General features: G+C 46.8%; 2 protein-coding genes across 8 annotated transcripts in view; one reads left to right on the top strand and one right to left on the bottom strand.

The window, feature by feature from the left end:
- The window catches only part of LOC135399912 (transcription cofactor vestigial-like protein 2), a 45,316-nt gene extending 43,259 nt beyond the window's left edge, over positions 1-2,057 (bottom strand). For both annotated transcript variants that reach the window (XM_064631644.1, XM_064631645.1), the window contains exon 1: positions 1,766-2,057. In XM_064631644.1, the coding sequence (XP_064487714.1) occupies positions 1,766-1,888 (123 nt within the window). In that variant the 5' untranslated portion in view covers positions 1,889-2,057. The remainder of the gene's footprint in view (positions 1-1,765) is intronic.
- LOC135401169 (S1 RNA-binding domain-containing protein 1-like) overlaps positions 1-14,034 on the top strand; it is a 209,641-nt gene that overhangs the window by 61,053 nt on the left and 134,554 nt on the right. The gene's annotated exons all lie outside the window — the stretch shown is intronic.

Raw genomic sequence — 14,034 nt, 5'->3', positions numbered from 1 at the left:
GGTCATATACAAACGTCGCATGATAATCAGCTTGCTTGTGACCCTCGGTGCTTGTTTTTTTCTGGATGACCTTCCTGGGGTAACTTCCGTGACGGCTCTGAACTATAGTCCTATTAACGCACTGCGAACGATTGGGATATCCCTACACCCCATCCCACCCTGTATTTTTGCAGCATCCGCCGTGAAATTTCTGAGATTAGCCCAGTATAGCTCGGCTATACCAATGCATACCCACAAACATGTATCAATATACATACCCCCCGAGGTCGAGTTCCGGGGAAATTACTGAATGGTTTAATGTTCATTCCGTTTGACATGTATACCACATGTATCGCAGTAGTGTCGGTAATGCACCTCATGATGTGTCTGTTGTTTCAGCGGTCATGCATTGAAGGCATGAGTGGGATTGCGGGTTAACATATTTGTACTGGTCATGAAGCCTGGAGGTACCCGCCTCTCGTAAGACATTGATCTTACCGCCGACGAATGAGTATTGCCCCCATATCCGCGCTATGGAATCTGTCGAAACTTAGATCGCATTTCGATTATAACTCATCAGAATAGAATAGAAGTAGAAAAAAAAAAAAGGAAACGTAGGTCACTCTGGTGCGACCAGCTGTTCCATGGCGCTGATAAGAATATTATTACTGAACGACAATTGCTGTTGCTGAGCGGAGGTTTTCAACAAATCTGTAAATAATGCAGCCTAACAATAAACTGAAGATGGTTAAAAATTGACCTGGTTGGTTCATGATTAAAACGAATAAAAACCCTCAGTGCAAAGGAAACAAAGAAGACGAAAGGACGATACCGTGTTCGTGTGGTTTCGTCCTTCGTCTTATTCCTTTCCCTTGCACAGAGGGTTCTCATTCGTTTTAAAGCAGCCTAAGCGTTGACAAAGAAGAAGAAAAAAAGTTGCAATTCGGTAAAAGTGCGTTAAGAGTAAAGCTTCTGGTGGGGAGTCTATATAACATGCAGAGGTCATATTCTTCTTCAATATCAAGTCAGCTCCTATACACACTCTTACACACGCATCACTGTTACAAATCACTTACTTCCCAAACTCAGTTGAAAGGAGATTGAATTTCACAACAAAAGTGTACTCAACAGAATGAGCAGGTTTCCTGTACTGCTTGTTAGAAAGCTCAATTCTTGAGGCATGCCATAACTAGACCCCGTAGTCTCAATTACACCAACGCTGCGTATAGAGCCGTGTGAGGCCAACTTCCACATGGAGCACGGGATGATCGCAAAGCACCAATCCATCACCCTAGAAGCGCTGTCTAACGATTGCAGCATGGCCAGGAAAACCAAATTAGGCGTACAATTTACGTAAGTTGTCTCCATCTTTAGTTACGCACTGGTAAGCTATTTTGTTGTATAAATGTTCTACGCTTCAAAGCGCTGCAGAAAAATTATTGCTGAAACAAGTGCAACGATGAAAAGTTAATTTTCAAAAAATCATATTCCAACTACTACAGCGAAAATGCTCTCGGCTATTGCTTTATCACCGAACCTTGTAAACTTCCGGGACCCGTACTGTTCGGCGCTCCCATCACTGGGGAAAGGCGCCGGGGCGGCCGCCCCTCTCGCGCCCTCGTCGGAACGGCTCTGGTTGCGTGTAAAAAATATTCTACGAAAATTGGCGTACAAAGGTCAGTTCCACAATAGCCGGTTGACAACAGTCACACCCTCGCGAATGAATACTTCACAATTCCTCACGTTGAACGGCTCGCGAAGTGGGATATAGGAAGGTCGCCCTCACCTTATAGTCGAGGCATGCTGCCTGGGAGATGCTCGCCGAGCCGGGGCACGACGTTACTGTCGCTGGTCGTTGGTAAGGAAAGTACGGAGAATAGGGCTGGTACATCACCTCAGTGCAACTCATCCTTGCGGCCAGAGCTTCGCCTTCGAAGTGCACATCCAAGTTGCCCTGGTCCAACTCAAACTAGAACCACATCACAACACGACACACATTCCCTGTTTGCCACGTTTACGAGCTTCCTAAAACGATACACACAAAACACACTTGGGGGTCGTCAAAAGCACTCGACAAGCGGGACTCAGTTTATGGTCCGTCGCCAATACTCCGAGGTGAGTCGGCCAAACGCCTCCCCCTTCGCGGCTTCTTCGGCGGGCGGGATGTGTGGGCGGGGCTTCGCTGTTGACGTCATTGAAGAAGGCGACCAATAGGGGGAGGGAGGTGGAAGAAGGGACGTGGGATGCGGAGGATGAGGATGGAGACCGATGGAGGTGTGGAGCGGCGGCAGCATCATCGCGAGATACAGAACGTCTTTGTGTCAGATTGGAAAGCGACGTGGCCGGGGATTTTGTGAGCGTGGTAATGTTGGGCTCGTTCGACGTAATGTTGGAGTGTAGCGCCTAAATGCTGGGCATGCAGAACGACTTTCAAAGCGGTACTTTATCGGGCCCACTAATGTCGACAGTCGCGTGGGTCCGTTGCAGTTGCAGTTGTGGAGTGAGAAGAAGATAAGAATAAGAAGAGAAGAACGAAGTAGTTACAATGGCACCCAAACAAGATCAGGATCGGAAGTTGGCCCTATAAAGCTACCGTATTTAAACGCGTTTGGCAGAATTTCCAAATACTGAGGCTTTTTTATTATTAGGACTGCACTTCGGACTGCACTGTCGATGAAGACTAGTACACGTAGCTCAAGAACCCGAGTCACGAGCTCGCGCGGTCAATAATGGTCATGATGATCATGTACATTGTACAATGAACATGCTTATGTTGCTGGCTATACACCAAGGTAAACTGGCTACACTGCTATTCAGTCAATACACACCACACGCACAAAAGTGAACAGCTGGGACATCCTATACGGAATTAAAGGATTCAGTTTCGCCAGTGCACCTTCAGGGGTCAGGTTCATTTTGGTGGATGCTATGTCGGAAGGAAGATGCACTGGGCCGCGTGGGAGGATAGCCTCCAGTGAACGCGGGCTTGGTGCGATCCAGGGAGGGCGTTTCTCTCTTGTCATCTATCGCCACCAGGAAATATTTGTCATGGCTTGACAAGACGAAAAAGGGTCCCACATACAGGACATGCAGAGGACGATGGCTGGAATATTTGTATACGAAGACATGAGTGCAACCTCTGTGATCTTGAGAAAGTGAGAGAAACATTGCGGGGAGAACTGCAGAGACGTAGCTGACCTGGTAGAATGTCTCTGAACAACAGTTGGAGTCGAGTGGCATTGGAGCCTTCGGATTCCTTTGTTGCTTTATGCGCAATGAACTCAGCGGGCACTTGAGGGGCCAATGAGGGAGATCAGCGTCTGATGGGCAGCATTCGACCACGGACCGAGGATCTTCGCTAGGTTGAACGGCCGCTTGTCAATGCGTTGCATAGAGAGTTCCATTAGGGCACGCTCGTGGTGGTATTGCCCACAAGCCAGGATGACGTGGCTGAGGTCGACGTGCACTCCACAAGTGGGGCAGAGGGAAGACGAGGTGGAGCCGAGACGGTGTTGAAGGGCAGGTGTAAAGGCAACGTTGAGCCTCATGCGGTGGAAGAGAACAGTTATGGGGCGCGGTAGTCGCGGAGGAAGGACGAGAGAAAGCGTGGGGTCTACATCAGAGAGAAGGGAGTGAGCTATGTCGTGTTCCCACTGAGCCTGCATCCTGGGACCGGTGAGTGTCGAGAGGATGTGTCTTCGGTCGCCCGACGACATCATTATCGGGGAAAAAGCTGCGTGCTGATGGGCGTTCAATGCGGCTCTGTCTGCTTCTTCGTTGCCGCTGATACCGACATGTCCAGGGATCCACTGCAATACTACAGTGTGCCCTGCAATGGTCGCCTTCTTGTAAGCTTGCAGGATGTCAAAGACAACAGGACCGAGGAGTCCACGTATCCCCAAGTTGGCCACATACTGGAGCGCGGGTCTTTAGTCCGTAAAGACGACCCAGGACTGAGCTGGACTGGCTCATATTTTGTGCATAGCAAATAGAATGGCATAAAGCTCGGCACACGCAGACGATGTTCTGTGAGAAAGACGGTGACCACAGGAGACTGACTGAGATGGAATGACAAATGCCGAGGACGATCCACCCCGAGTAGATTACCCGTCAGTGAAAACTGACGTTGACGCCGTGTAGTTGTCGTTCATCATGCCCAGGGTAAGCTGCTTGGCGACACACGGGGCTGTATCCCTTTTCCTTCCATGCAGGCCAGGAACAGTTAGGCGTCTTGACGAGAGATATGTGCTGGCATGCGGAAAGCGAGCACTGGGTCAACTCTGCTCAGCATGGCGGGGGGCACACTCTAAACCAGGTAACGCATATGTAACGCTTAAGTACCGCTTGGCCAAGAGGTACATTTAAAAAATGTACCTCTTAAATTTAAGTGGTACACCCGCCCTCGCATGCGGTACATGCAACGGATAGCGCGCAGCGATTTAGGCCTACCCATCGGGGTGGTTCCCCTCCTCTACGATATGTTAACAGCCAGAGGAAGCTACGCTGTACGATAAATATCACAAATAAATACCTTTATTTGAAAATTACATCGATTTCAGGGGTGATACTTGTTCATCGCGAGCGCGCATTGTCATGATGCAGAAACGCCGAACACACGGGGCACAACATATATGGATGAACGCTGACCATAGGCGCCGACTGCGGGGGGGCGCGGGGGCCCTTGCCCCCCTGGAACATGAACTAGGGGGGGGCGCCGCCTCCCCCGGGAAGTCCCGCTAAGGGGCTGACACCAACCTTTGGGGCTCGGCGCGCCCGGGTCAAAAGAGCGAAGAGGCACCAACCCAAAAATGCATCTTGCAATTTGTAAAATATGTATCCGCCCAACTCATTATCATAGTAGAAGGTGAGGCGAAGAAACACAGAGGATGACACAACACATAGCCTGAATTTCGCCCAAAGCAATCAGATCAATGAAACGAAGCAGTCGAAAAGGTACCAGCAGCTGCCAGTGAGGTGTAACGGTAACTTCGGAACGCATATTCGTTGGGAGCAGGTTCAACTCCCGCTGCTTCATTTCATTGACCATATTCATTATATTGCGCGCATTTTGGGTCAAACACCGAGGATTCAATAAATTTTGTTCTTTTTGCACTCAGTTTTCAAAGGCGTAATGCCTTCAGTTGTGCACATGTTCACTGTTTACATTCTCTCTGTTTCTTCTTCTTCTTCTTTTTTTTCTGTTCTTCCTTCCTCTTATTTCTATACCAGTTCTGCATACATCATAGGATCCCGCCAGAGTGTGTGATTCTTCAGCTTCAGTTTTGTGTTCTTCATTTTCTTTTTCCTTTTCTTTCATTCTTTCTGTTTTCTTATTTTCTTTGCCTCTTTTGACTTCCCCCTTTCACTCTTTTTTTGAATAACAAGCCGACATCCATCTGGCTTACCTTTCCTTTCTTTTTTTTTTCTTAATAAACATATCCCCCAGCCCCCCGCCAGAGTACTTACTTCGCGGTGCGCCCTTGCCCCCTCCGGGAAAATGAAAACTCTCCGCCTCTGACGCTGACCACTGCATCTCTCCTTCACTATTGCGGCTGCTCTGTGGTCACGCTTCTTTATCTTTTTCACACCTTTGGATTGCTGTTCTTCCCCAACTTCCGTCTCTTCCGCAGAACGTAACACCATCCACAGAAGATGATTGACTTACCCATTTACGACACCGCCTGGACGTATAACCTAGGAGAAAATACAATGTAAAAAAAAATCCGACAGCCGAAATAGCTTGCCTGAAAAACATGCCTACTTGCTTGTGTACTCCAGGTATAAAGTGCAATCTAGGCTTCTTTAATTCACGCATCAACGTTCGTGCATGAAACGCAAAGTTCGTTGTCTTTGTCCCTCAGTCGTTGTGTCCAGCCTGCCGGTGATCAGGACCACTGGGAATCAGAGCGAAGATGAACGAAAATGCGTCGTGCGGACGAATAATTACTTCATAGATATAATACGCACCTTAAATGGCTCCAATCTTGAAAGCGTCGAACGAGTTTCTTCAAAGACCGAGCAGACTCGTCCTCGCTCCCCGACGTCTCAAAACAAACTGATTTGCCAGCGGTTGCAAGAAACGCATTCTTCCCAAACGTGCGATCCCTCACGGTTACGGGTTCTAGTTATTGCACTTCTTTGATTGAATGATAGTGCTGATGCATTACGGCAGTGCTGCATAAGGGAATTTATTGACTGGTATTCGGAATCACGCGAAATATTTTTGCAGCGCATGGAGATCGTGAGAAGGCGTTCATGCGCCGGAAACACGCGATACACATGAGGTACAGCTGCTATAGAGCGCGCTTAAAAGGTAGCTAGCCGGTACGGATAGGTCTCGTAGCCGTTGTACCGCTTGAATTTCGCAGCGGCCGCGAAATGTACCTGCTGGTTGAGGACTGTACCTCATGTACGTGTACCGCTTGGCCCCGGGTGCGGGTCCTCTTTCATAGGGTACATATCGGGTGCCGGATTTAGAGTGTGGTATGTCGGCGGTCCGTTGGCGGGTAGCCAGAGGGGTCACAAGGCTTCGAAGTATGGACCGCCGACCGCCTCTCAGCAGTGCAATACGCGTCCGTGTCCGAGACGAGAGAGCTGCTTCGGCGGCGCTGTCCGCCAGTTCATTGCCTTCGACACCGCAATGGGCGGGAACCCATTGGAGAGCGAGCCTATGTCCTGCATGGTGATCCATATAGGCAAAGCACACTGAGAAAGCCGAGCGGCAGAGTGAGGACGCGCCTTTACGTAATCGAAGACACCGAGCAGCGTGGTCACCGCACTCTTCGGGATATCCTCCGGCGCAACTGGAATTTGGTGGGATACCTTCATCAAGTCGATTTTTAAGAACACTTTTTTACTGCGTAAGTGGGTCGTGAAGTCTTCCACGTGTGAGGCCTGGTAGCGGTCTGGTTCGTTGCGGAGTTTAGCGCTGTTTAGTCCGTGATAATTTACACTAGGCCACTGTAAAGACCGGTATCCGTAGCTCAAGAACCGAGTTCGCGTTGTCACGAGCTCAAGCGGTCTATGGACGTCCATTGGCGAATATGCTTATGCTACTAGTCTCTGGAGCATCTGCCCATATACCTATACGACCTGCCGTTACAATTCGGCTTTTATGAGTCGCGACATCTTTGTAATATAGCAGAAGACAAAAAATTGCTTCCTCTTGCATTAAAAATCTCATCATTTTTAGTCGCCTTGCCATATTACAGAATCACCAATATGGTACTGAACCGGGTGGGAAGGGGGTATAGTTAGTAGAACAAAGAAAAACAGAAGGAAAGGTCAGCCAAACGGCTGAACCGGGCTTGTTGGTGAGATATTGTAAAAGCGGTAAAAGGGCAGTCGATGCATACTTAAAAAGACATAGGGCATGACAGACGACAGTGGTGTGTGCGGTGTCGTCTGTCATGTCCTATACGCCTTTTTAGGTATGCACTGGCTCCTTTTGTTGCTCTTAGAATAATCACCAATTAGCTTTGTGTGTCCACCGACAACGGCAAGAAAAACAAGGAAAATGACGTGGAAATAAAGTCTGATCGTCAAACAAATTATACAAGCTTAGGAGTAGAGTTATCCATGGCATTTTTTTATAGCTTCGTTGGATCATAAATGACAGTACGAATCTCATCGTGTCACATGTTATCTTTCAATGTGGACAAATTCAATCGCTCACAGGTTAATATGAAGCGGAGACAGTGTACCCAAGTGTATTGAGGCGCTAGCTCACTGTCAATAAACAGATTGGGGCGACGGGTCACAAAATAGGACCAGAAAGTCAACCAGCGCCCGAATATAACACTGAAATTGTCATTAATTGTTGTCTGCCACTGAACCGAAAAATGTGGGTGTTCAGCGCATTGAAAATGTACAGGAACAAAGTTATTGTTGATTGAGACATATGTTACCATGTGTCTGGGGTTTTAGACGAAACGGATGACTGAACCACATGACGCAACGAAGTCCGTCATCCGTTTCGTCTATAACACAGACGTAGCGTAGTGTCTCAATCAATTAGCTTACACCAGCTCGCTGCTTTGTTGCTGTCACTTTGTTCTATGCTGTTGTTATCGACTTCTTCGGTTTATGAAGCAACACTGTTTTGGTTTGAGCAACTGCTGATTATTTTCACGGTGTTGCACGTCTTACCCTGCTTTTCTTAATGAGTCGTGCAAATAGAAAGCTTCTATAGACGAACACGATGCATTCATATGACGTACACGGAACATATAACAGGGGAGGAGTTGAATAACGTGCCCCATCCTAATTATTCTGTACAATGTCACGTGATAACATGACTGAACTATAGAACCAGAACCTGCGTTCCTTGTAACGTACATTTCTATATTGTCTTGTGAAATAAAAGCAAACACAATGTGAACAAACAAAAAAACGAAAAAAATGCTTAGCCTAAGTTCCTGATACGTGTAGCGAAAATGACCATACCCTAGTTTTCGCCGAGTTAAGAAGAATCGATGGGTTTCGAAGGAAGGAAGACGCAACGCTCGCGTGGCTTGTGTTTGCGGCGCAGTGTCAGAGGACGAATGACTTTTCTTTCGCGTTCCTGCTTCTGGTTAACCACTGCGCGAGAATTAAAGTCCATGCAGTTTCTTTTTATAACGTTCTTTTAATTGTCCCTATGGGGGTTTAGAGGTTTCATGCTCGCTTTAACTGTGCGAGAGAAGGAAAAAAAAAAAACTTTCGCCGTCTATGTTAAGGTGATGTAAAGGCTATATCGAATCGTGCATATAAGCACGGTGGTGTAAGAGTATGGTGCATACGTGAATTTCAACAGTACTGAATGAAAAAAAGCGTTAGTGTTTTTTTTTTTTTTTTTTTCAAAACTCGAAACCAAATTTTCTAAACTAGCGCGTTGACTTCTACGTTACGCTCGCAACAGCTTACTGATGGTTTATTAAGGAACCTAATCCAACTGCTTGCGTTCCAGCCTCAGAACAGCTACTTTCCATCATGCTTTAAGGGAAACCAGCATTTAGAATGGTACCGGTCTCGAAATTTGAAGTCCTGCAGCATTAGCATTCTCTTGCAACAGCAATTTACGCCCTCCTGAAACCTTTTCGGCAGGCCGGGGACCGGTCCAGATTCATTTTATAAGCGCTAAACGATATAATTGTGGTGGTGCAGCTCATTCAGCAGGCAACAATGGCCTACAGTGATCTTCGGCTCAGGTCACAGTTCCTGTGCCGACCCCGTGTTGCATATGTGTGCCCTTGCGTTCTTTTTCGTTCCGTTTTTGTAGTTGTATCCCATAGAAAAAAAGTCATCAGCGATACTCCTCAACATCCGTGCCTTACCTTTCACCATAGCAGCGCCTTCCTGTGTACGCTACGCTACGGAGAAAAGTGATTGCTTTCATAACGAGTCCGGGTACAAAACTCACTGACGTCAACGACGTCCTTAACTTGCGTAAGATTCGTTTCAGAACAGGGAACCGGACGCAATCAGATGTGAGTGGACACACTTCCAGCGCCTCAACTCGGGCGGGGAGGGTGGGGGGGGGGGATATATTGATTAGAACAAAGAAAAGAAAAAGAGGAAAGGTCAGCAAAACGGTATGTCGGCTTGCTATATAAAAAAATAGAAAGAAAAGAACTCTGTAATCTTGCTGAACTCGGGAGATACCGAGAGAGTAACACTTGACGACCCTTGAAAGAGTGAAAAGGGAAGCTAGAGAAAAAAGTTTAAAAAAGCCACAGTGTTCTATCTGCAGGATGTTATCGGTCTTCTCACATCACGTGCGACACAGCATAGGGAACATGTAGCCTCATTGCTTGTTTCGCTACAATATTTGTAATGTGTATGGAATGTTTCGAGCAACATTTTTCCCTCACGTTGATTTTTTTAAGTTACTACTAATTAATAAACACGCAGAGATAGGGTAAGAGAAATACAGATGGAATGGAAAGTCAACACTTACAGAAGTTCGTTACACTTTTATTACGCAGTGTTGGTTACCTCTTCAGGTTGCCAGACCGCTATTCATGTTACGCTGTAGGTGCATTCAGAGAGAATACATCGCAATGTCTTTTATTTGAATAAACTGAAGAGGAAAAAAAAAATTTGAACAGTTGAAGAATAATCGGCGAAAGGTTGTGTTGATGGTATTGTCTTCTTTTTTCTCCTTTCCGCGTCTTCCGAAAAGATGTCACCCCTTTCTCGATCGTATTCATGCGGAACAGAACACACAGAACATATAGAAGCCACGGTGTTGCAATATCGTGGCTCCCATGCGTTCTGGGAAAGGAAATCATTCGGTGTGACGACGCCTATCACGCTGAGCTCTTCCGAAAGTATAGACAACGCGTCAGCACGCGAGGTGTCGTCAGATCGAATGCTCCCTTTTGTTCTGTTCCCAACGCTTCAAAAAAGTGCAAGCATGCGAAACCATGGTGTTGCGTATTTATTACTATTTGCACTTAGGGAACAGCTCTGAATGCGTAGCATCCTCTCAGACTAAATGGTCTCCTTATTGAGCGCGTTAATCATTACCTCAGCACGTACAGCAAAAACCTGGTTATAACGGCACCGGAAAAAAATTTGAAAAAGCGAATATTCTCCAAAAAGAAGCAAGTGCGCAAAGTACCATGACGGCCTTCTAACAAATACTCAGCCAAGCAAGCAAATGAACATTGGTGATAAACTCCTCGGCAATCTTGTAATTTTCGTACAAAATAGAAAACGAAATCGAGAAAAATGTAAATTTGTTTTTACTGGGTGTTAGCGCCGCGAAGCAACTGTGGCTATGAGCGGCGTACAGATGTGGACAGACGGAGAGAGGACAGCAGGAAGGAGTGGGGGACTAGTATGCGTCCTGGGCCGACTTCATGGGGAACTGTGTCGACATTCGTCTGGAAAGCCTTCGGAAAACCCAGGGAAACCCTCAGACGGCATAGCCGGCGGTAGGATTCGAACCCTCCACCTCCCAGTCTTCAGCACGACCTTGGTTACAGCCAACGAGCGGACGCCTTAGCCCACTCGGCCATGCCGCTGGTAATTGGGTTAAATGGCTTTATTCTGTACTCTGACAAACGAGTAAGTTTGGGAGCAATTGCAGCTTCTAGTCCCCCTAAATTGCAATTACTCCCCACCTAAGTCTTCTGACTCCATAATTTACTCCCCAACACTCCCTACGCTTCCCTCCAGGGTCCCCAAGCTTCGCATAAACTTCCGTGCATTTTAGTACAGAAAGGGAGTAATAGTTGTTGCAATGCATCTAATCCCCCAAATGACTAAAGTTACTTCCTTTTTTTCCCTGTGGTGTACAGGTTTTCGTGATGGCCACCTTTCGCACTAAGCGGAGTCAGGTCATGGGCGTTCCCAGGATTTTTTCCAGGGGTGGGGGGGGGGGGGGCAAAGTGCTTCCAGGTGGGCAAGCGTGCAACCCCTCCCCCACCCACCCTACCACCTCTTTTTCTGGAAGCGGTCGTTGCGGACTGTACGAGTGTTAAGAGGTTCCTGTTATGACATCTGAGAATAATCATGACGACATATGACTAAAGAACGCACTTTTTCACAAGCGACATTGGAGCTCCGGGGGGGGGGGGGGGGGCTCGGCCCTTCTTTGCCCCCCTCTCGGTACGCCCATGAGTCAGGTTGCAGTGCAGTTCGAATAACACGGTTCGAAACGCATGCCTTACTACAGGGACAATATACGAAACTTCGAATAAAACGCTAATTCAAAAAAGCGATTTCGATATAGGGTGGCACTGACGTGCCAGGAAAATAACAGTGATGAGACGTTGAACGGGCATCCTCATTTCCTTGGCATCCAGTCCGACGGCCCAAAGTCCTTTGTACGACAGAGTCCCTAAGCAGGCGTTATGCAAACAGGGAGAAACAAGGCATTCGCACGTTTCCCCGCTTCCTGTCTTCGTCTCCCGTCAAATGTCTGCAGTGGCTTTTCGTTGCGGTAGCATCACGCCGAGTTCTCAGGCTTCCTGGTGGTGTGTTGCTCCGTTTGGCGTCGCCCTGGCAACCGATCCTCCCTCTCTGGGCACATTCGACGTTCACCGACGAAAGCGTCGCTTCTCAATATGGCCGATCCCATATCAAGGTGTTTCCCTGGATACCGATTCTGATATTCCGAGAAGAGGACGGAGAGCAGCTCGGTGTTCGTAAGGTTTTCCGCAAGCCAGCGACCTCGCGAGCGATCAGCTTCCTTGGACTGCACGTTGCGTTATTATAAAGAGGAAGGAGATAATGCCGCGCACGTGAAAAACTACGTGATGCGTACACCGATGAGTCGGTGTTGAACACGGCTGTTGCACATAATACAACTCCAAAATCAGCGTTGTCAGCTGCCTCATTAACGAATATAAGTAGTAATGCGGTGTTCCATCGTGAGACGAGGACTACCTTCTGTCTCTTCTCCCTATTTCTTTTATAAATTTTTCCCCGTTGTGCTGTATAAGCTTTCCATTACAGTCTGTTCTCTCTTTTCTCTCTCCCTTTGGGAATCCCAGTGGCCTCGCTCACCCAGTTGGAGATGGCGTTATGCACATCCGACCTAGACGTTCATTTTTCTCCGAACTCGGATATGTGGCTCGCAGAAGCCAGCTTCATAGTCCGCACTCGATTAGCAGCACCGGAATGGGCATTGACCTACGTGTAATCAATTAAACGGTGGCTAGACTGTTCCCTCTCAGTGAAAATGAGTGGTCAAACAAATCTTGCGAGTCCCTCGCTGCCCTCGCGAATCTGCGGAGTACGGCCAAATAATAAATAAAATAAATAAATAAATAAATAATAAAAAAGTAGACTCAAAGTGAATATTCAGAAACGTTCAAATGCAATCGACTTTTGTGTTATTGTCTGACCGGTTATAGTTTCAAGAATTTTCAGTTTGATGAACAACATAGATACAAAAAAAAAAAAAACGCAAAATAATTGCTGTCTGTAATAATCTGGAAAGTGGACGTTATCATTCTCAATGATAATTTGTCCTGAGCGTATTAGGGTAAGGTGGGGCAAGATGTGGCACAACTTTGCAATTGAACATGGAATTTTTATTTTTCGTGTAAAAAAAGAGAAAAAACTAGCCATAGGCACAATCTCAGGGGCCTTGAGCTTCTGACCCGTAAACGCAGAACGGACGTAGCCGATCTAAAATAAACACAGAACAAGAAATTCAAAAATGCAGGTTGTCTCATATCGCCCCAACCCTCGGGGCAAGACGAGACATTGCGTGGGGCAAGATGAGACACGCTGTGGTAGAGAACTATACAAATCAGTTTTTGCAATCCAAGCAGACAAAGTACAGCCCGTGGGCCCCTATACAACCCCCTTCAGCCCACTACCAACATGATGTGCAATAGAACCACACAGAACGCGGTACTATTTCGCTCCACCGTCCATTGCAAACAAGGCACTGCCAGTGTGATGTTTCGCTGGTCGCTCGCTTTTGCGTGCGTTTCTGCTTTGCTGAGAATGTCCTAGAAAGCAGGAACATTTGCTGGAAAATCCTAGCAATATACAAAAAAGAAATCTCTGAGGAACAAGCATAAAGCCACCTAGTAGTTGACTTATCCATTTCTAAATTACATTAAATTTAAAGTGCATCAATCTTAAATTACATTAAATTGTCGCGTCTTGCCCCGTGCACATCATCGGATTCATTAATTTTTCTGTTCAACACCGGATATCCAAGGGTGCCCATATTTTGCATATACAGGGTGTCCCAGCTAAATGCGGACATATTTTTTAAAGAAATATATATATATATCCCACTTTTTCCGAGATGCAAGCAATCAGATCAGCGAGATCAATTGCAATATAGCATATGCTTAAGCGCACTCCTTAAGAGGGCATTAGTAAATTCCTAGGGCAATGTTTTAATTACCTTTCAATAATTAACTTTTTTAATTATAAAAGCTACGATGTTGTCCCAATAAGAAAATCTGGTCCCTTCGGTCACCTGATACCGGAGCTGTTTTCAGAACAAAAATCCGTTCGATAGATCGTCCGCAAAAAATTCGTGAATGAATACCATTTTTTTTTTTGTTCATTGCGCATCTTCAAAGACGCGTCTTTCCTACA

Source organism: Ornithodoros turicata, chromosome 7 (assembly GCF_037126465.1).
Source record: "Ornithodoros turicata isolate Travis chromosome 7, ASM3712646v1, whole genome shotgun sequence".
NCBI classification, from domain to species: domain Eukaryota; kingdom Metazoa; phylum Arthropoda; class Arachnida; order Ixodida; family Argasidae; genus Ornithodoros; species Ornithodoros turicata.
Note: the sequence above shows the minus strand (reverse complement) of the source record. Positions and strands in the feature narration are given on the sequence as shown.